At 39.0% G+C, this 22,138-nt stretch overlaps 1 protein-coding gene across 2 annotated transcripts; it reads right to left on the bottom strand.

The window, feature by feature from the left end:
• Positions 1-334: 334 nt before the first annotated feature.
• On the bottom strand, positions 335-6,357 carry LOC132152793 (nucleoporin NUP35). 2 transcript variants are annotated; one of them, XR_009436579.1, is made up of 10 exons: positions 6,180-6,357; positions 5,688-5,849; positions 5,482-5,609; positions 3,639-3,693; positions 3,418-3,553; positions 3,214-3,283; positions 3,005-3,133; positions 2,743-2,898; positions 697-1,080; positions 335-652 (listed from the first exon to the last, which is right to left on the bottom strand). XR_009436579.1 is itself a non-coding variant. In XM_059561691.1 (9 exons), the coding sequence occupies exons 1-9, from the start codon at positions 6,190-6,192 to the stop codon at positions 1,003-1,005; spliced, it is 927 nt and encodes a 308-aa protein (XP_059417674.1). In that variant the 5' UTR covers positions 6,193-6,357; the 3' UTR covers positions 690-1,002. The 2 variants fall into 2 exon arrangements, 1 of the variants encoding a protein (XP_059417674.1); XM_059561691.1 differs by lacking the exon at positions 335-652 and having other exon boundaries at positions 690-1,080.
• Positions 6,358-22,138: the final 15,781 nt, after the last annotated feature.

Genomic DNA, 22,138 nt, shown 5'->3' with positions numbered 1-22,138 from the left:
GATTCATGAATATGAAATGGTGAAAATTCTTGATTTTGCCCAACCCTGCTACTCATAAAGGAAAGCTGTAACAAGATGACTGCAAAAGAAAAGAAAAAAAAAAAAAAACATTTAAACCCTCTGCATCCACCCACATGCAGACTTCCACATTATGGACATATAAAATAAAAATTTTAGATGACAAACAGTAAATAAAAATTGTATCCATCTAAAGGCAAAAATGTGTCTCTGGAGGAGCTGTTTTGTGTCATTTGTGTTATAGACTTTATAGATTAATGCCTAGTTATTAATTTAGCACAAGATACAAATACTTAATACAACTCAGAAAACAAACTAGTTTTTAATCAGACATTGTTTATTAAAGAGTAGAGGCATTTTCAAATTCAGACATTTCTAAAAAAACAGATTCTGTCCCATTAAAATAACTGATAAAGTTAGTGGAAACCCACAAAAAAACTAAAAACAGAGGTATGTAAACCAATGAAAAGAGAAATCCTAGATTGAGGCCTTGATCTCTAAAAGCTGTAGGTGTCAATGATATTCTTATGAGATCCATTTTTATACATAAACTGAGAAAGCTGATCATAACCATGAATTATGTCAGGCAAGAATTTCGGGTTTTCTACAATAGGGTCCCGTGAATGATTTGTTCCTTAAATTTCCAACAGAAATCTTTTTTGGCATGTCTGTTAAGACCTGAAACACTTAATGCATATGATTAAGTGGGTAAGTCTGTATGATTTTGAGGACAGACAGGAGGGACTAACTTCAAACCACACGACTCCAAACCCAGCAGTTAAGAACAGTCCATGTGAAACACTCAATAGTCCATCTTCCGTAAAACAGCACGCAAAGTCGATTAGTCTGCAAAGACAAAGTGCTTTTGTATTCACTCAGTGCTTGTGCTCAGAAAACCCAACGTCAGTTTTTAGAGCAATGTCAACACATCAGAGGCTGTTGATGGTCTCAGAGCTTTTTCATCAGGACCATGTGAGTGAAAGATTACCATCCAAACATATACTCCATTGCTTTTGATACCAGACTCTCATCCTTTTTTGGTGTCTGTTGATCTGACACAACCTATAAATCAGAACAAAGAACACAAAGCAAGCACTTCACAACTTGCTCTATTATATCGTTGTTCCTTACAGGACATTTCAGTTTGTTCCAGCAACTAGCATTTCAAATAACATTTGAAATATAGATTCTAATACACCAATTATTGTTAATACTCCCACCATTATATTTCCATTATTCAAAATAATACAGACATTATTTTGGCAAATACTGCAGATTGCAAATGGCAAGAAAAATTATAATAATTATAAAAATATATATATATATATATATATATATATACACACACACATACACAGGGGTGCACATAATTTTTTCAGCCTGGTTCTCATAAGAGAACCTGGAGATTTGGTTTGGTCCTCACACCTCACACATATAGCGTGACCCATTGAATATAACTATATTATGAATTAATAATAGTTATAATATTATTGTACTTTATTTAATAATAGTAATTAACTAAATAATAGTGTGATAATATTATTAAAAATAAAAGGCAGTCTTAGTATTAAATAGTCATGGCCTAATGGTGAGAGAGTCGGACTCGCAATCGAAAGGTTGTGAGTTCAACTCTCGGGCCGGCAGGAATTGTAGGTGTGGGGAGTGCATGTACAGTGTTCTCTCCACCCTCAATAACACGACTGAGGTGCCCTTGTGCAAGGCATCGAACCCCCAACTGCTTCCTGGGCGCTGCAGCATAAATGGCTGCCCACTGCTCCGGGTGTGTGTTCACAGTGTGTGTGTGTTCACTGCTCTGTGTGTGTGCACTTCGGATGGGTTAAATGCAGAGCACGAATTCTGAGTATGGGTCACCATACTTGGCTGATTGTCACGTCACATTCACTTTTTTCACTTTCAAACACAAATGCATTTTGTATTTGTATACAAAAAAAAAAAAAAAAACTCATGGAAATCAGAAAAAATCATTTCACATTTATTTTATAGTAAACTTAAAAATAAAATGCTAATATTTACTACTACTTTCTTTGTTTGCCTCTTTAAGAAGAATCGCTTTATGTATTCTCCAATTTTAAGTCGCTTTGGATAAAAGCATCTAAAAATCAATAAAGCATTAAAATCGGCAGGCTTTTATTTTGGCAGGTTGCCGGCAAGTAAGTATACGCACTTCCGGATTTAGCGCTGCTGCTGATTAAAGCGCGTCAGTGGATGAATGTCACAGTTTTGCATTGTGCTTCGAAAACGGCACCTAGATTTATGCTTTCAGGTTGAAAATAAAACTTATATAGTACAGTTTGTGATCTAAAATGGTAATTGTGTATTAACAGCTGTCAACCATGTCGGTACACAAATGCGCTGTCAAATCATATTTATATAACGCATTTTTTATTTTGGTCTCGCATGCGGACCACTTATGTGCACCCTTATGTATGTGTGTGTATATGTGCACCCTTATGCATGTGTGTGTGTATATATATACATATATATATATATATATATATATATGTATATGTATGTATATATATGTATATGTATATGTATATGTATGCAAGGTTCTGCTGTAAATATAAAGTTATTCTTCAAAATGTTTGTTGTAATAATAATAATAATAAAGCTGACTTTGCCAGTTTTATTAGAATTAATTTGTTCAGCACTTGTGTGGTTTTACCAGCAGAGGGTGGGTGGAAGGTTACTGGCCAACTATACCTGGTAGTCACTGCTGGATGCTTTGTAAGCAGCACTGAGGGGTCTCATGACAGATCGGGGAGTTGATAGAGGGTGACTGGGGGTGCTGGGAGCCTTCACTGGGGGTGTGAACACAGAACTGGAAGTAATGCTCTTGTCTGAACTCTCCATTACACTCTGCCAAAAAAAAATAAAACACTCCCAATGAAACACTACCAGTGTTAGACTTTTCCATCTATCATGCTCCTCTTCACAAGGATATTACTGCTTTTGTGCTTCTTACTTTATCAATACACGGTTTGACGCCAATCATTATGGCTTCTCCAAATATCTTTCCATCTTTACTGAGAGCTTTTCGTGCCTGCAGTTTAGACTGATACTGAACATGCATCCAGTTGCCTGTATTAGACATCTGTAAATTAAAAAAAAAATTTATGGAATACAAATCGTACATAACCCAGTCTACAGTGCTGAAACTTTGCCTGTACTTACCACATGTTTTAATATGTTTCCATACTGTGCAAACTGTAAAAGGATGTATGATGCAGATGCTGGAGGGAACCTGTGTACAAACAAAACAGAAAATTGATGCCATGTAGACATGGCTGCCATAAAGCCTGACACATCATATTTGTACTAATTACGTAATACAAGGGAACAATAAAATAAATAAATAAACACATGATCTATACACACCCAAACACTGTGACCCAGGTGTCATCTAGCTGGTCTTCCGAGGACAGAGCATCTCCTTGTGTGAAGAACGGATCTACTTGAGCTGGGGAAAGTGTTGATTTCCTCTGCTGCCCCGCAGGGCTAAATAAATTAGACACTACAGAAAAAAAAAAACAACTAAGCATCTGTTTTTTTTGACAGAGCACCTCATTTAATAAGCAATTAAACAAATGATGTGTTACCTGTTCCTGGCGTCCCTGTTAGACCAGACAAAGGTGTGTGTACTCCAGCAAATGGCTGTTAAAAATTAATAAATTAATAAATATGTATTTAGAAGCCGAGCACAAATTCTAAGAAATAAAATAAAAATGTTATTATTAATTTTTACTCATATTAATTATAACAAAATAAATGTCGTGTGTACTTGAAAGTGAAAGTGACGAAAGTGACGTGACAATCAGCCAAGTATGGTGACCCATACTCAGAATTCGTGCTCTGCATTTAACCCATCCGAAGTGCACACACACAGAGCAGTGAACACACACACACACTGTGAACACACACCCGGAGCAGTGGGCAGCCATTTATGCTGCGGCGCCCGGGGAGCAGTTGGGGGTTCGATGCCTTGCTCAAGGGCTCCTCAGTCGTGGTATTGAGGGTGGAGAGAGAACTGTACATGCACTCCCCACACCTACAATTCCTGCCGGCCCGAGACTTGAACTCACAACCTTTCGATTGGGAGTCCGACTCTCTAACCATTAGGCCACGACTTCCCCAAAATCGTTGTCACAATCCTTGCTTAATCCTATGCTAATTCAAGCAATAGTAATCAAAACAGCAGGTCTTACTAACTCGGCTTGCACACAAATTAAATCAACTTACAAACTTTTTTGACAAACAAATCATGATTCACCAATAAAATTTGTACTTTAATTTATATAAAAAAATTAATATAAATTAAAATTATTTTTACAAATAATAATAATTATTATAATTTAGGAACAACTAAAACTACAAGCAAACATTACATACTCTTGGTAGCCTTACAGTCATGTTAAGATTATATTTTTAACATAGATATTGCATCTGAATTATATATTTTTTTAAATCATTCATAAACAAAACAAACTGAGTAAACAATAGGTTGTTCTATCCCAAGCTTCACAGCTGGCTAATGAACTTTCTGTATTAAAGGTTAGGGCTGCACAATTAATAAAATTTTTAATCACGATTACAATTCCGGTTGCCTCAATAACGTCACAATCGTTCAAAGCGACAATTAATCATTCAAAAACCACTTATGTTATTCTGAGTGCTTGTTCTTTTTCCTCTACAGATTATCTTGAGGGTTTTTCCATTGTTGTAATTTATATTACAACATGCATATTTGTCCTTTTTATATATTATATAAAAAAGGAGAAATCAATTCAATGTATAGTTGGCATTTGAGGCTTAATACTGTAGAAAAGCAATAAAAGTTTTTCAGTTAGAGTGTTTTCAGCTTGTTTATTTTCATATAAAAATACGACATGTATACATCATTCAATGTAAACCGTGATAATTTCTGACATAATCGTGCAGCCCAATTAAAGGTGTTTATTTTAACTGTGTTTTTAACTGGTTTTGAGGATGGCGTTTGAGAACGGGATGTGAAAGACGTAAAGGAAAGGTTGTATAGAAAGCCCTTTTATGAAGATGGTTGGGGGATTCTTATGCAAATTACTAACCCTGATCATGTGGTTGCTCAGTTAAAATACTCCAAATTCAATTACGTTAAATCAAGGTTAAAAACAAATTTATGTGTGCACTCAGTGTTTTATATTATGCATATTTTATTTCATAAGTTCTACTGTGTGTATAAATATTGATAATACATGCAGTATTAGTGAACAAGACCAATTATCCTTCAGTTAATTTCTTACAGTTTTAAAACTACAGTGATGAGGGCTGATGGTTTCTCTTCAGAATTTGTGATTCAATAATTAAACCCTTTCAGTGACCGATTGCATAAAAGACTTAGACAGGTTACATTAAAAACTGACTGAATACAGAAAATAATCGTTATAATTTGTTTGCATTTCTCACTTGTTTGCGAGCAGCAAGAGGTGACATTCCCACACTGGAGCCGTTGAGGTCATCATAGATGCTTCTGACCGGAGGGGCTCCACTCTTGTCTTTAGGCGTTGGGACCACCGGCTGTGGAGGAGACCCAACTGATGGAGGAGAGCATCACCAAGTAACTTCTGTGCCTTTCTGGACATTCATAATTCCTAAGGATAATAAGCATTTACCTGCCAGAAGAGAAGATCTGGTTTCTGCCCCACCTCCTGTCAACCCAAAAGACCTGGGCTGAGGTGTGACAGGAGCAGGCAGGTCTCCCATCAGAAACCCAGGTAAAAACTGAGCCCCAGGCTTGGGGGAGGCTGGAGAGCCGAGTGTCATTGGTTCAATACCTGTTATTATACATCAAAAAGGCAAATTCAGCGTTAATACTACTTGCTAATTACTGTCTAAAACCATATGAGGGCAATCAGGGGCATACACAAATAAATGAACTTTCAGTGGTTTGTCACTTTAATTTAAATTAGTTTAAATATATATAAAAATACCCTTATATATTGATACAGTTTTACGTTAGTTGTTCTAAAGCCGATAAAACGCATGGTTGCTGCTAAATTGTAAGTTACCGGTCACATGAGCACAGCCCAATTACACACGTCTCTACAGACTCAACTATATATCGATATACAAACACGTGACTGCTGTAAAACACGAACACTTACTCTGGATGTCCATACTGGGTCACTAACACGGCAGCCACGGAGAGACGATTAGCCAGATTAGCCCTGGTTTACCAAATAAAAAGAAGTGCAGAAAAATTTGAACAAGGGGGAAGTCGCGCGTGCTGCTCTAATGATGACACATGCGCGCCCCACTTCCGCTTTCACAAGACCAGCGCGCGCTTCTGTCGCGCCCCTGCAGGAAAGAACATGAAACTGTTTTTTTGTTTTGGAACCACATTTCGGCGTTTTTACCATACAGTCTATGGGTTTATTTTGTTTGGCTAATTTTTCATCCATGAGAAGAAATTTATGGGCTCAATTCCTACTTTTTCACATTTCCTGATTGAGGTTGACAATAAAAATGTGTCAGGTTTTTGGATTTATATGAAAAATTTATTTCTATTGACTGATTAAGCTAAGATAGCTTTCATTCATTGGTTTAAAATGTATTTGTGTATTTATTTATTTTATTATTATTATTATTATATAGATTTTTTTCCTCCTCTCTCTCTCTCTCTTGATTGTAAGCTACATACCCCTTTATTGTGTTTCATATTTCCACTTCTCCTCTATCTTCTTTATTTGTTAATGTTCTCCTGAATGTGATTGTATATTTTCATCAAATTTCTTGAATAAAAAAAAAATATATATATATATATATATATAGTCTATGGGTTTTACTTTCTCACACCTCGATTATTGTAATACCCTTTTTACTGGTTTAAGTAAGAAGTGTATGGACAAACTACAAGAGGTGTGAAATGCTGCAGTTGTATTGTTTTAGGTCCAGAAGACTAACTTAGTAGCCTACAGGATTCATTTTAATGTCCTTTTTTGTGTTTTCAAGCTCTGAATGACAGAACAGAATAATGCCAAATACGTTCTATTGGTGTTTCACATTCTTAAAAAGTACATTTGCAGGCATGTTTTAAAGTTATCTTTTGATTAATACATTTAACTGTCTTTAGTTCTCTCTCTCTCTCTCTCTCTCTCTCTCTCTCTCTCTCTCTCTAATTTTCCCTTCTTTTTAGGCTCGCAAATGTTTCAAATGACATTTGAAATGGTGTATTGGTGGCATACTACCATTTTTCAGGTTAACTGTTCTTACACTAACTCGTCTGAAGATGGCACTCCTGTTCCACGGGGTGGTTTATTTCCTCTCCAGGACCGCCCAGAATAAAGAGACAATGAAAACATCCTCCTCTAGCTGAAGCATTCATCTTCAAAACTAAAAAAACATTAAGTTTAAATTTTAATACCATTATTTATCCTATGACAATATCCATTTTAAGAGGTAGTCATGCATGCATCATATTTAATACAATAATATGACATCTAGGTAATACATTCTTGATAGAATGAGAGTTTATGTTAAGAAATTAATGTTATGCTGCTTTAATCAAAGTTTCTGGCATAAGAGTCATTTTGTATTAAAGTTCTATCCTCATAAAGGGTAAATTAAAAAAAACGCTCATGAAAATCAATTCTGGTAGTCAGTTAATTTCTGACTTTGCTTATTAGATGCATCACAAAATCAGTTTAATTCAATATTCTTTAGATTATTGTTTAACAGAATTATTCTGTTTTTCACTAAAGATGAAGAACTGCTGGATACTGGTCAGTGCATGTTTGGACTATATCCTGCCCAAGGAAGATTGTGTGGTTCCAAATAAAAAGGTTTTGAAAGCAATGCTAAGTATTTATTAGTGCTCAGTGATATATTTCAACAGTAGCAATGTCTCTCAGAACAAAGTGACAGAGGGAGCAAGAGTTTTCTGTAAAATGACTGAGCTCATATCCCCTGGAGCAACACTGAAAATATCATGCCAGCCATCTGCATCCAAATAAAGAGAGACATGCCAGCTCTGTCTAAACCCATTAAGCATATTGCCTTATTTGAAAGATGCATTTGTCTCTTTATTTTGATTTATTTAAACAAATTGACACCCAGAGGGCTCCTTTTTTCATAAATCCAAAGATGTTAGGTGATGTTTTAAAATAGCAATATATTTGCAGAATTAAACATGTGCATTTTCTGTAACCCATTTAAAGGTTACCTCATGTAATAAAGCATTTATGTTGCTCACAGCGCTGTGGAACTTCATTTATTTCACATCTGTTCAATCTCTTTCATTTATATTCACAAGGTATATCATCTTCAGTAGTTCTGAATTGTGTGCCACACTGAATTCTTCCCTAGGAAACAGTCTGTTATCAAGGAGTGAGATAAAGCTGAGATGTAAATGTAGCTGTCTGATAATAAGCATGCAAACAGCTTGCTCCCTGTGATTTGTACCAGCCTGCGATAGCCTTGCCTTTATTACTCTGCTATATTTCCTGTCATACTCTTGGACTGTCACACCATAATGAACACTTTTTGACCTTGGTAAACTGTGAAACTGGCTGTTCACTGTGAAAAAGAGTGAAGAGGTCCATTTCAATACTCAAAATGACTAATAAAATGATGGTCATGCTTGTGGCATACAAAATGAGCTGCTTTAGCTGGATGAAAATATAAGAAAATACAGACAGAGATCTGTTAATTTGAGACTTTTGCAACATTGACCACATTGTCATCCTCAGTACCTGTCTGCTAAGTCATCCCTAGGCTGGACTAGGGATGACTGCATAAAATTACACGTTTTACTTCTGACAATGAAACTGATAAAGAATAGATGTCAAGGTCAGCTTGCTGATCTCCATATGTCAGCACAGTGAAATATAGTGCTGAAGTGTTTATGGAAACTCTGCTGATGGGGAGACATTTGATACTCTGGGAGGATTTTCGGTTGCCATGTGCAAACAACTGAAAAAGTGAATGTGCTTTTGTATGATAAATTGTTATATTTTCCAACACTATATGCACTATATAAGAAACCTGTAGGCTCCCTCTGTATATCATATTTCGTTTTAAATGTATCTTGACAGTAAAACACGTTTAACTTGGCATCACTGTCTGTTAAACCCAGCTTCTGAACTCGGGTAAAGCAGCGTTTCATACTTGTCAGCAGCTTGTTTCATACTCTAAAAGGGGTTTGGCATTGCTTGTATCCCTCAACCTTACATCACAGTGCCAAGGTATAGAGTAATGGTGACACCCACTTTTTCAGTGGCCTTGGTTCTTGAATTTTTCATTAATATTTCTGATATGAATATTAAAAAAGTCCTTGTTCAAGAGTTATGAACCATGAACCAAAACAGCTACAAGATCATTACAAACTTCGATTTGAAAATCTGACAAAAAGATAACTGGCTCGTTACAAACGGCCTTTGCCTTGCCTGAAATTTAGATGAGCAGGTGACTGCAAAGAGAGGACAGTGAAATAAGTGCAGTCAAGATGTACAGTTCTCTCTTCTCATAGTAGATCAGCCAGATCAAATGTGGATATCATGTGATTCAAGTTAATGTGCTCTGTTGCTAATAATCTGGATTTAAGTTCTACATGCTTTTATATAAAAATTAACATGATGAAAAAGAGACCCAAAGTAGGCACACTTGTAGTTTAATACAGACATGTATTTTAGATTTTTTTAAAAATACAACAACTGCAGTACCATGTCCATAGAGAGATCCCACCCCTAGTAAAAAATATATATATTGTATACTAAAATGTTTTCTAAAAACATTTATTTTGTGCCAAGTGTACTACTAACTTACATATGTATGTGCTTAATAAAAATGTCCTGCAATTTTTCTTTTGGTATACTAAAGTATACTTAAAGTCTGCTAAATTGGAACAACTAATTTGGTTTAATGCACTTACATTTTTCCTAATTATTACTGAAGTGTAACTAAAGTTACAGTTCATTTTACGTGATTGTGCTAAAGTGGAGCCCAATGATGGACTGCAAGTATATTTCAAGGACACTTTAAATATCTTGCATTTAAAGACTAATATTACAGAGATTATGCAATCTTTGTAAATAGTGATATTAATGACATCAGAACAAACTGGACGACACTTGGACAGATTTCTAGCTGCCATCCATCTCACGGTGATCACCGGTGATCGGTTCTGTGCAGAATTTGAAAGAACCACAATCCCATGATGCACTGCAAATATAGGCTAGTTTGAAAGCGCAGGGAGACTGATTCGATCATGTCATTCACAATGTTTCATGGGAGTGAAGTGGTTAAAAATACAAAAAAAAAAAATTTTAGCTGTAGGTCTGTGTTTTTTGAATGACATGTCATGCACGAAACGATGCAAAGGATGCAGGTCCAATGGCCAAACACGGCTGCTAGCACGTTTACATAAAATGAAGTCAAATCAGTCCAGTGGAATACAAAAGTGCATTCTGTGTGAACGGCCTCCTAAAATGGCAAGTTCATTTTAGCAACCAAAAGTAAACTAAACAGCCCTTTCCAGATTAAATATTCATATGCTTTGAACAGTCACTGAAAATTTCATGCGTTTTTCGTTTCAGCAAAGCAAAAAAAAATCTAAATCTGACAGTGACGGAAATTGTGAAGAGGAGACTTGTCCATGTTTTATTCTTACAGTTATGTGGTATATTAAGGACAGTCTCGGGAATATACTGTATAGCTAAACACAAATTATGATCAAGAGCTAGGCAAGAAAAGGTTGCATGCTGTGTTCGTCCAATCAATCTCTTAACCTGTTAATTTGAAAAGATTTAAAAAAAAAAAGATAACCCAGGATTATGTTGACCCAGAGTTTCGAATAACCCAGGGTTAATCATTTAAAGGGAAAGTTCACCCACAAATAAAAATCCTGATAAAAAAAAAAAAAATGCAATAAATAAAATATCTTCTTTTATGTTTCCCAGAATAAAGTCTTGGATTAGAAACAGCATGAGGGTGAGTAGCCTAAATGACAGAATTATAATTTTTGGGTAAACAATCCATTTAATTAACCGTTAACTGTCAAAGCCCTAGAGTAGGTATTAAATCCCAGTAAGGAAAAGCAAACTCTTATCCTTTTTCCCCAGGAAATACAATTACTCACAGTTTAGTGCCACACAACATTTCATTATGCTGGACGCAGCTGCTGTGTTAGCGCTTTATAATTAGGTGGTTGTAGGAGGCTTGTGATGAAGGGACACCCAGGGTCGTCCTTCTGTGTGAAGCATATGAACATGTATTATTCAGCAGCCTGGCACAGAACATTTCGAGGACCCTGACAGAGCTGAACTGCAGAGCTTTACCTTTAACAAACGCCTCATTTACTGCAGAAAAAAAAATGCATTTATCGCTGAGAGGAGACAAATATTGATTGCCCCTCAATACATGTTAGGTTAAATATACAGAAGTCGTTCTACATTCTGCACGGTCAATAATAGCTTAGGTCTGATGCAGTGAGGATATAATGACTGTTTGTTTTTCTTATGTGAAGTCTGAAACTGTGCATTGGACTGTGATGGAGATATGAAAATACTTTACAGTTATTTCCACTGACAAGCTTTTTCAATTCATTGCAATTAAGTATTCAAGAGGGAGCTGGGATTTTAGCTGCAAGGTTATTATAAAATTTCTTTGAAACAAATGATAGTTTCTAATATCATATGTGTTTAGAAATATTAAATACAAATTTTCTTTCTTTTTTTTTTTTTTACCTGGTGGACCATGCAATCCAAGAACACTTGACCCGCGCACTCAGATACATAGCCTACTGCTCTCGCCCGGAGAGTGTGCGCACACTTAAAAATTGTTTCTCCTCTCACTCAAACCTCAAATCTCAAATCTCTCTGTGCTCATGCGCTATATAGATATTAATTCTTTTCGCACCTGAATTAAACGTTGCCGAAAGTTATCAACCAGTCAGATTTCAAAGATGGATCTGTAATTTCTTTACAATTTAATGCTACTTAGTTATAATATTAGAAATGAATCGGGGCATTAGCATGATTTGTTAATAACCTTTAACAGGTCAAACCCTTCTGAACGATGTATCTAAACAAACAAAAATGCATTTTCAGACAATGTAATTACATGAAACTGTCATTTAACTGTATATTCACTGTTTTAGAGAAGAGTGCCTTTGAATGTATAGCTAATATCAAGTGGATTTTCATGAAGAAAAAAAATCTGGAACACTGTATTAAAATAAATTCAATAGAATCTCACAATAAATGTATAAACAGCAATATAGAGCATTTATTGTTATATCTTGCATCATTTACATCTATTTTTACATTTGATGTTTATTTGAGGAGTTGTTATTATTGCCATCATACCAACTGAGATGTTTTGCACTGATTTTAAATTCAGTTGAGGTATCTATCTTACATATTATGACATATCATTGATGTTTTATAAAATTATCATTTTTGTTTTTAGATAAATTGCTCAGAGACCAATCAGTCGGACAGAGATTATGTACAAATCGTCCAAGCACCTAATTCCTGACCATTTCTATAGGCTACTTATCATTAAAGCAGGAAAATCACGGACTGGTAACACTGAAAGGGAGGAGGGAGGACCAGCTCATTTTCATTTAAAGGGGACATAAACGTAAACAGAGCGTTTTGGCTCATACTCTAAATGTGGCAGATTTTAAGAAGCTATAAAAGATGATCTGTGAGGTGTTTTAAGATAAAAATTGGGGACATCAGAGAACAATTTAAAATATTGTATCAATGCATTCTATGGCACCTTTAAAGTATACCTCTTTAAATAAGTTTAAAATAAAAATAAGTATACTTTCAATATACTTTTTATGCACAAAATTCTTAGGTTTACTGGATCTCCAATTAAAAAATAAATAAATAAATAAATAAATATGAAGAGTTCAGTTGCAAAAGCCTCTAAGTGCCATCTAAAACTTTCATCTAAAATTAGGATTTTTATTAGGCTCCTATATTTATGTTCAGTTATTTCACTTTAATAGCCTGGAAAAGGACCTGCACATCGCCATTAAAGTAAAATGACTCAACCTAAGCATAGGAGCTTGATAAAAATCCTAATTTTAGATGAAAATTTCAGATGGCACTTAGAGGCTTTTTGCATCTGAACTCTTCATATATTAAATTATGTATAAGATGGAAGCCTATTTGCTCCATGGAAAAAAAAAAACAATAAAAATGTCAATATTGTGACTATTCACTTCTGAACTAGAAATTTGTATCACTTGATTCTGAGTTTATGAAAAAAGCGAAAGAAAAAAAAAAGTCTTTTTATTGTGTGTGTGGTGGGGGGGGGTATTTATTTCTTCCTTTTGTTATTTTTTTATATTGTTGCAGAAACAAGCTTTTGTATGATGTTAAGATCACTTAAAGAAAACTTAAAACAGCTATACTTGCAGTTTTATCAATTAGGAAACAAGAATATTGAAAGTATGCCTACTACTTTCATAAACAAAAATGTCATCTAGAAGTACATAACTGTCACAGTGTCTGGGTTGTGTTCCCTGGGTTTCCACTAGGTGTCCTCAGTTCCCACAGTATTTATCATTTATCACTTCCTGTCTCCTTATTTGGTCACCTTCCTCCTTGTTTAGTTAATTGATTGTTCCCCACCTGTCTCCTGTTTCCCCATCATCCTTTTGTGTATTTATACCTAGTCTGTCTGAGTCTTAGTCACGGAGTCCTTGTTTAATGTTAATTCATGTCCGTCAATGCCTTGCCTTGCCTTGCCTTGCCTTGCCTTGCCTTGCCTTGCCTTGCCTTGCCTTGCCTTGCCTTGCCTTGCCTTGCCTTGCCTTGCCTTGCCTTGCCTTGCCTTGCCTTGCCTTGCCTTGCCTTTGTTATGTTTGGATTTACCGGTTTTGACCCTGCCTGGACTGTGTATTCTCTTTGGATTTCCCTTTATTAAAGACGTACTCGCAATTGGTTCTCTCTCCTGTGTTTTCCATAACACCGAACGTGACAGAAGGACTCCGTCACTACAAGAGCCAGCGGTATGTCGGCTTATGTCTCCTCCCCAGCCACAGTGCGGGAGAGGAGTGGATTTGAAGGAACTCGCCTGGTGGTTTTCCGGGGAACCAGAGGAGGTCGCCGAGGAGGGAGTGGTCGAGAGGATACTCAGCACCGCTCTCAACCAGGGCCGCCCTTCGACCCGGGGCTCGTGTGGGATGGATTAGAGCCACCGTCTCACCATGGCGGACGGAGAGGAGAGAGGAAGCGTACGTCCGACACAGTGGCGTCACTGCCCATGATGGCCGCTAGTCCAGCGCCACGGGGCAGGATGGACGCCAACACAGCACCACAACCCAAGGCGATCACGAGTCCAGCGCCACGGTGCAAGATGGCCGCCAGCTCAGCGCCAACGCCCAAGAGGGCCGCTGACTCATTCTTGGACTATTTCGCTACGCTGTCCAAGATCCTAGAGATTCCCAAGACGGTTGACGTCATGGCTGCTGAGCCAGCGCCACAGCACAAGATGGCCGCCAGCCCAGAGCCACAGCACAAGATGGCCGCCAGCCCAGCGCCACAGCACAAGATGGCCGCCAGCCCAGCGCCACAGCACAAGATGGCCGCCAGCCCAGCGCCACAGCACAAGATGGCCGCCAGCCCAGCGCCACAGCACAAGATGGCCGCCAGCCCAGCGCCACAGCACAAGATGGCCGCCAGCCCAGCGCCACAGCACAAGATGGCCGACTCAACGCCTGAGTCTCCAGACAAGGTGTCACCGATTCGCCAAGAGAGAGGGCGGAGGAGGAGGAGACAGGCGTCTACCGTTCCTCAAAGCCCAGAGGACGTTCCCGAGGCGGTGCCCGATGCTGTTCCGGAGGCCGAGGCGGTGCCCGATGCTGTTCCGGAGGCCGAGGCGGTGCCCGATGCTGTTCCGGAGGCCGAGGCGGTGCCCGATGCTGTTCCGGAGGCCGAGGCGGTGCCCGATGCTGTTCCGGAGGCCGAGGCGGTGCCCGATGCTGTTCCGGAGGCCGAGGCGGTGCCCGATGCTGTTCCGGAGGCCGAGGCGGTGCCCGATGCTGTTCCGGAGGCGGTGCCCGATGCTGTTCCGGAGGCCGAGGCGGTGCCCGATGCCGAGGCGGTGCCCGATGCTGTTCCGGAGGCCGAGGCGGTGCCCGATGCCGAGGCGGGACCCGATGCTGTTCCGGAGGCCGAGGCGGGGCCCGATGCTGTTCCGGAGGCCGAGGCGGTGCCCGATGCTGTTCCGGAGGCCGAGGCGGTGCCCGATGCTGTTCCGGAGGCCGAGGCGGTGCCCGATGCTGTTCCGGAGGCCGAGGCGGTGCCCGATGCCGAGGCGGTGCCCGATGCTGTTCCGGAGGCCGAGGCGGTGCCCGATGCCGAGGCGGGACCCGATGCTGTTCCGGAGGCCGAGGCGGGGCCCGATGCTGTTCCGGAGGCCGAGGCGGGGCCCGATGCGGTTCCGGAGGCCGAGGCGGGGCCCGATGCGGTTCCGGAGGCCGAGGCGGTGCCCGATGCGGTTCCGGAGGCCGAGGCGGTGCCCGATGCGGAGGCGGTGCCCGATGCTGTTCCGGAGGCCGAGGCGGTGCCCGATGCCGAGGTGGAGGCCATTCCCGATGCGGTGTCCGAGGCCGCTCCCGATGCGGTGCCCGAGGCCGCTCCCGAGGCCGTGACCGAGGCAGTGCCCGAGTCCGTTCCAGAGGCGGTGCCCGAAGCCGAGGCGTCTCAAGTCTCCACAGGCAGTCCAGAGTCGAGTCAGGTTCCAGTTGACCCTCCAGAGGCGAGTCAGGGGCCAGTGAACTCTCCAGAGTCGAGTCAGGTGCCAGTGACCTCTCCAGAGTCAGGGCCAGTCACCGTTGAACTTTCAGAGTTAAGTCAAGTCACTGGGTGGTCTGCTGCTCCGCCCTGTTGGACTCCGGCATCGACCACAGGGGCGTGGTGGTCATCTGCTCCACCCTGGAGGACTCTGGCCTTGACCACAAGGGTGTGGTGGTCTTCCGCTCCGCCCTGGGGGGCTTCCGCTCTGACCACACGGACGTGGTGGTCTTCCGTTCCGCCCTGGGGGGCGTTTGCCCTGACTACACGGTTGTGGTGGTCTTCCGCTCCGCCCTGGAAGACTCTGGCCTTGACCACAAGGGTGTGGTGGTCTTCTGCTCCGCCCTGGGGGGCTTCATGTTGTTTTTTTTTTGTTTTTTTTCTTTTGTGTTAATGTCGGTCCCTGTTCCTTTCTGTTAGTCTGGCCCTCCGTCCCTCCCCCTGAGCCTCCACCTGTCCGCCTCCCTCCTGGTCTCTGTTTTGTGTCTGTCTTGGAGCGTCTGGGAGCCGCTCCTTAGTAAGGGGGTACTGTCACAGTGTCTGGGTTGTGTTCCCTGGGTTTCCACTAGGTGTCCTCAGTTCCCACAGTATTTATCATTTATCACTTCCTGTCTCCTTATTTGGTCACCTTCCTCCTTGTTTAGTTAATTGATTGTTCCCCACCTGTCTCCTGTTTCCCCATCATCCTTTTGTGTATTTATACCTGGTCTGTCTGAGTCTTAGTCACGGAGTCCTTGTTTAATGTTAAATGTTAATTCATGTCCGTCAATGCCTTGCCTTGCCTTGTTTATGTTATGTTTGGATTTACCGGTTTTGACCCTGCCTGGACTGTGTATTCTCTTTGGATTTCCCTTTATTAAAGACGTACTCGCAATTGGTTCTCTCTCCTGTGTTTTCCATAACACCGAACGTGACAATAACTAGTAAACTAACAGTACAGTATATCCAGAGCCGGATTAAATAAATGGACTACACTAGGCAGGCTGCATTTTTTGCATACAAGTTGCACTTCGCGTATCTATGATATCAGAACACGAGGACGTGATTCCATCCGAATTTTCTACAGCCTGTCAAGGTACAACTTTGGAAACCACTCAGATGCTCCCTCCAGTTCACCAGAGTATGGAGATTTACCCTTATTAGCTGATAATTATGATTATGTTCAAGATGGACATGCACATTTCTATCATAGCCCTCCTCTGAGAAACCTAGCGATACGTTTTTCAATCTCATCTGAAATGATCAGTGTTGGGGGTAATGCATTACAAGTAACATGCATAACCCATTCAGATTACTTTTTTGATGTTACAAGTAAAGTAATGTGTTATAAGTAACATGCATTACCTAATCAGATTACTTTTTGATCTAACAAGTAATTAACTACAAGTAATGTGCATTACCTAATCAGATTACTTTTTGATGTAACGAGTAAAGAAACGCATTACAAGTAACATGCATTACGTAATCAGATTACTTTTTGATGAGTAAAAAAACGCATTACAATAACGCACATTACATAATCAGATTACTTTTTGATGTTATGAGAAAGGAAACGCATTACAAGTTACATGCATTATGTAATCAGATTACTTTTTGATGTTATGAGTAAAGAAACGCATTAAAAGTAACATGCATTACGTAATCAGATTACTTTTTGATGTTATTAGTAAAAAAACGAATTACAATAACATGCATTATAAAATCAGATTACTTTTTGATCTAACAAGTAAAGTAATGCATTACAAGTGTCATACATTATGTAATCACATGACTTTTTTCGATGTCAATGAAAATTACATTCTAATAAAACAAATACATTTATTTACAGTAGAAAAAGTCAATGCATATTAAGTTTTTAAGTTTTTAAGTTGGAGCAACTTGGCATGTCTGACTGACCCTTGGCCATCTTGGTTTGGAGGGGGAAAAAATCGAAACACAAAGGCTTGCCACTTGGTTGCAATTTATAGGATGATGCACCAGGGTCCAATGAAGAGATTGATGTGCAACTTTGCCATAAAAACCCGTGCAAATTCAAGAAAATGCTTTTTTAATAGCTGTCCACTGTAGTGACCACTATGCGTGAAAGGGCGCAAAACAAATCATAAACACGCGGCTTAAATTATTACAGTATAAATGGTTGACAAGGGTTTATATAACACCTGAAAAACTCAATCATATGTCTAGCAATATTCCTGATATATGTTCAAAATGCCAAAATTATAAAGAAACTCTTCCACCGCGTCTTCGGGCCATGTCTCCGGGACTGGCTCGGCCTCTGGCTCTGCTGACTCGAGCAGGTTCACAGCTGTCGGACGGCTGCCCGACAGAAACTTTTGTAAAGCCCCCCGCTGTCTCTTCTTTTGTTCCTCTTCATTTTTTTTCTTTTTACGTTTTGCCGCACCCGAAAGCATCTTGAATGTTAGCCTACTCAAAACACACCTGCCTGCTAGCTTTGTTGTCCCGCTCTGACCTGACCGCCGCTGACGTCTCCTCGTACTTAACTGGCTGGCGCCTCCATATAAATACAGTCATGCGCTGGCGTTAATGTGACGTAATGTAACAGTCTATGGTTAAGATAAACATCGTCACTATTTTAAGTTAATTAATAAATATTGAAATAAATTGTAGATAGGACATTTGTACATTTTATTTTATTTTTATTTTTATTATTATTATTATTATTTTTTTGTGCATCCGTCTGGGCCCCATCCCACCAATCGGGCCCTAGGCACGTGCCTAGTTTGCCTTTGCGTTAATCCGGCTCTGAGTATATCTAAAGTTTTCTTGTAGTATACTGTAGTTGCAATACTAAAGAAACAGTTAGATGCAAACTAAGTACAGATGTTAATATGTTTGTAGTGATAAACTTAATCACATCAAATAGAACACACTAACAGTCTCATAGTAACACACTTAAAACAAATATGAAGGCAGTTTCAGCAGTAGACAAGATGTCTTTGAGGGTCTGTTGTTTGTGTAGGAGAACAGAAGAGTTTTCTGTCACCCTAGAGGTGCTTTCTCCTGCTTTCCTAGTTACACTTGACACCTACCTTCCTGGACCCCAGACAGAAGGGCCCATCTGGTTCAAGTGCAGTAATCATCTTCCAGCAATCTGCCACTGTTTCTCAAAAACAACCTAAATAGTAAAATATTACATGGTAAGGGTGGGGATTTAATTCTGCAGTTTAATGCACTGATGAGCTTGAGGAGTCAAGAGGCTCCACTCAACAGAAACAGAATCAGTGAAGCTTCTTTCTCAACTGTTCCAGATTATGAAGAAGGGCAGACAGGCCCTAGAGATGAGAGTACTTCCCCAAAGAAGGTCAATGCCATGACATTTCATAAAAGGGTAATTTTTGAAATGGCAGTTCTTGATTTCTAAAGTAACATCAGGCATTTGAGAAAGAGGTACATGGGAGGAATATATATATATATATATATATATATATATATATATATATATATATATATATATATACATACATATATATAAATTTTCGTTGTTTGTTTTTTTACCCACACATTTTTCAACTTGCTGCAACTGCCTGTTGTCTTCTGCTTTTAAGACGAGGTGTTTGTCACTTGTCAAATGAGCCTGCCAATTCCTTTAGGAACAAAATACCTGTAAAGTGTGGAACAGGGTCGCGTAAAGGTTGATTCTGCTTTGAAATATTTTAATTATTTTTGACTTTTTAGGGTTGAACTATAAAGGTTTAACTATTCTCGTCTGCCCAGCAAAACAGAAAAAGTAACTGGAAATTCCTAATCCAAAAAATTTAGTTTATTCCCTTCTTGTTTATTGAATTGTTGTATAATCACACTTACAGTACAATGGTGTGATATACAGTAGCGTCATTATGGTTTGATTCAGTACAGATCAATGCATTAAAACAAAATCTCAAACACTAAAAAAATTAAAGGTACTTGCATGAAGAACCTGAGGGCCTTGACTACCTTGCCTCATTGAGTGGAATATATATGATAGACCCTAGTTTGTTAATATAATTAAGCCTGAGCTCATATAGGCTCCATTTTCATTAGTCAAGAAGATATTAAAGTGCTTTATTAGAAACTAAATCTAAATCTAATATAATAATATAATGACACATGATGCCACTGTTATTGTCTTATCCTTAGAATACTATATTCCAGAACATTCCACCAGAGTGGAATCAATATGCAGCTCGATTCGTATTCTGAATTCTGTAAGGTCATTTCATACATCTTAACATTGTCTGCAGACACTGGCTCAGTTATGTATTTAATACCAATAGCTCAGACGGGTCACTGTCCCTGGATTTGTTTATTTGTTCTGGTAGATTATGTTCCATCATGCAATTGTTTTTGTTTGCATTAGTATTGTGCATCCCATCGGAATATCCTGATGGCTTTCTCTTATATGAAATACAAAAATAATTTCCCTTCTCACAAATTCCATGATTTTAAAGGCAATGCTGGAAACACAGAGGCCAGAACTACAGCTGGTGTTGCATAATTAATGGCTACTTTTAAAATGTGATCATTTTGAAATATTGCTACATCCATACACTTGCATTTAGGCTGACCACAAAAAAATAACTCAAGTTACTTGATAACAAAATGTTTCCTGACATACTGACTCTTTGCAACAGAGCAAAATAGAAGATGTGACTTCAGTAGTATACTATTTTCCCATAGGAGGTAAACACCTTTCTAATCTTGGATTTAGCATCTATTCATTATTTATAGAGGTCAGTGATTTTGACAGGGAATGTTTTTCTTTTCCATTTCTCTAAAGACCCCATACAGGTGTTTTTACTCTGATTAAGTTATGAGTAAAGTGTAGATGCTGGAAATACCACAGGGGTTTCCATCGGCTGCAAGCCCAGATTTCAAAGATCAGCTCAGCTGCACAGGCAGAGGTGCAATAATGAGACCTCCTCCTGTAATATGTCTGTTAATGAGAGTAGAATTGGTATGCTGGGTAAGTGGGCTGATTTTTGAACTGGCTCCTGTGGTGACCACTCTAGTGATGGGAATACAGATACCCAGCGTTTCTCAATGTGCACCAGCAGAGACTACTGCAGCAGTTTAAAAGCATAGATCCAAATCCCCATGTGTACTGAGCTCACATTATACCACCAACTCCGACAAATCAGACAATGTCATTCCCCCACCTCCATGAAAGACAAAACTGACATTTTGCTTTTATTTAACCTCCAGTCAACTAAAATTAGAGGAGCAAGTACAGATACAATCATTCATTCATGTCCATCATTAGCCATTCCATGACATCATCCATGATGATGACCCTTTGTTTCATCTGTAGATTGAAGCTGATACTAGGTTAAGCACTAAATGGCAGGCTGTAGGGTTTCAATCCAGAGAGTCATCCATAGCTTTCATGCAGATTAATTTGAAAGTGCTAACAATGAAAGGGTAAAATAAAAAATAATGCACTTCCATATTCGTGAAATCATAGAAGGCTGCAGTACCTTCACTGAGAGTTTAGGGTAATATTGGGGAAATTCCACATTTAAAGTCAATGCCTAGAATCACTCTAAGTGTAACACTCCATTCATAAATAAAGCAAGGTAAATTTGTATGTGTATGGCCCATTAACAGCAGATGGCATTCACTCACATGACTGCCCAGTGATCAGTCCCTGTCTAAACACTTCAGGGCAAAGTCACCTCCATGCCCACATAGCTAGTAAAGTTAAATTTACTGAAGAAAGTACCACTTTGGAAGCTGTCAAGCACAATGGAGCCAAAGAGCTTTTTTTATATCTGGAAAAAGCTATCAGTTAACATTTTCAAACATCTATCCTGAGCTGTGCTGTGAAAAGCAGGAGACAACTCCATATTTATTTATTGTTCATTATTAATTATTAATAATATTTCATTAATTTAATCGAAAATGATTATAAGTTCAGCTTGGTTTTGGATCCCTATTTTTATCTTTAAAAGATGTCATGGAAGTTGATCTTTAAATGTAGCTTTTCTCCTATAATTTGGAACAATCAGTATAATGTTATCAACACATAAATTCATATTGTTTCCCAATTCATTTAATAAGGGCATATTTCAGATTGCATCTAAACAGGATATATTTGCCCTTCAAATCTGCTATTTTTGGAGAAATCTTACAAATTAAATTGAAATATTCTTTGGAATATCCTTCCATCTATACAAAGGGTTTGTATTTCGGACATAAAATGTACAAATCAATTTCTGAGGACTCATTTTGCTAATTCTGCTGATAATATTAATTCAATTATCAGACAATATTCAGTTCAATACTCAATTCTAGTTAATTTAGATACAATAAAGATT

The sequence above is a fragment of the Carassius carassius genome, chromosome 11, assembly GCF_963082965.1.
Source record: "Carassius carassius chromosome 11, fCarCar2.1, whole genome shotgun sequence".
Taxonomy (NCBI): domain Eukaryota; kingdom Metazoa; phylum Chordata; class Actinopteri; order Cypriniformes; family Cyprinidae; genus Carassius; species Carassius carassius.
This window is presented reverse-complemented; position numbering and strand designations above follow the sequence as displayed.

Coding starts and splice junctions, on each gene's coding strand:
- LOC132152793 (XM_059561691.1), bottom strand. Junction 3,694..5,481: donor CTCTTGCTGCTCGCAAACAA/GTGAGAAATGCA, acceptor AATTTTTAACAG/CCATTTGCTGGAGTACACAC. Junction 3,554..3,638: donor AACAGGGACGCCAGGAACAG/GTAACACATCAT, acceptor TTTTTTCTGTAG/TGTCTAATTTATTTAGCCCT.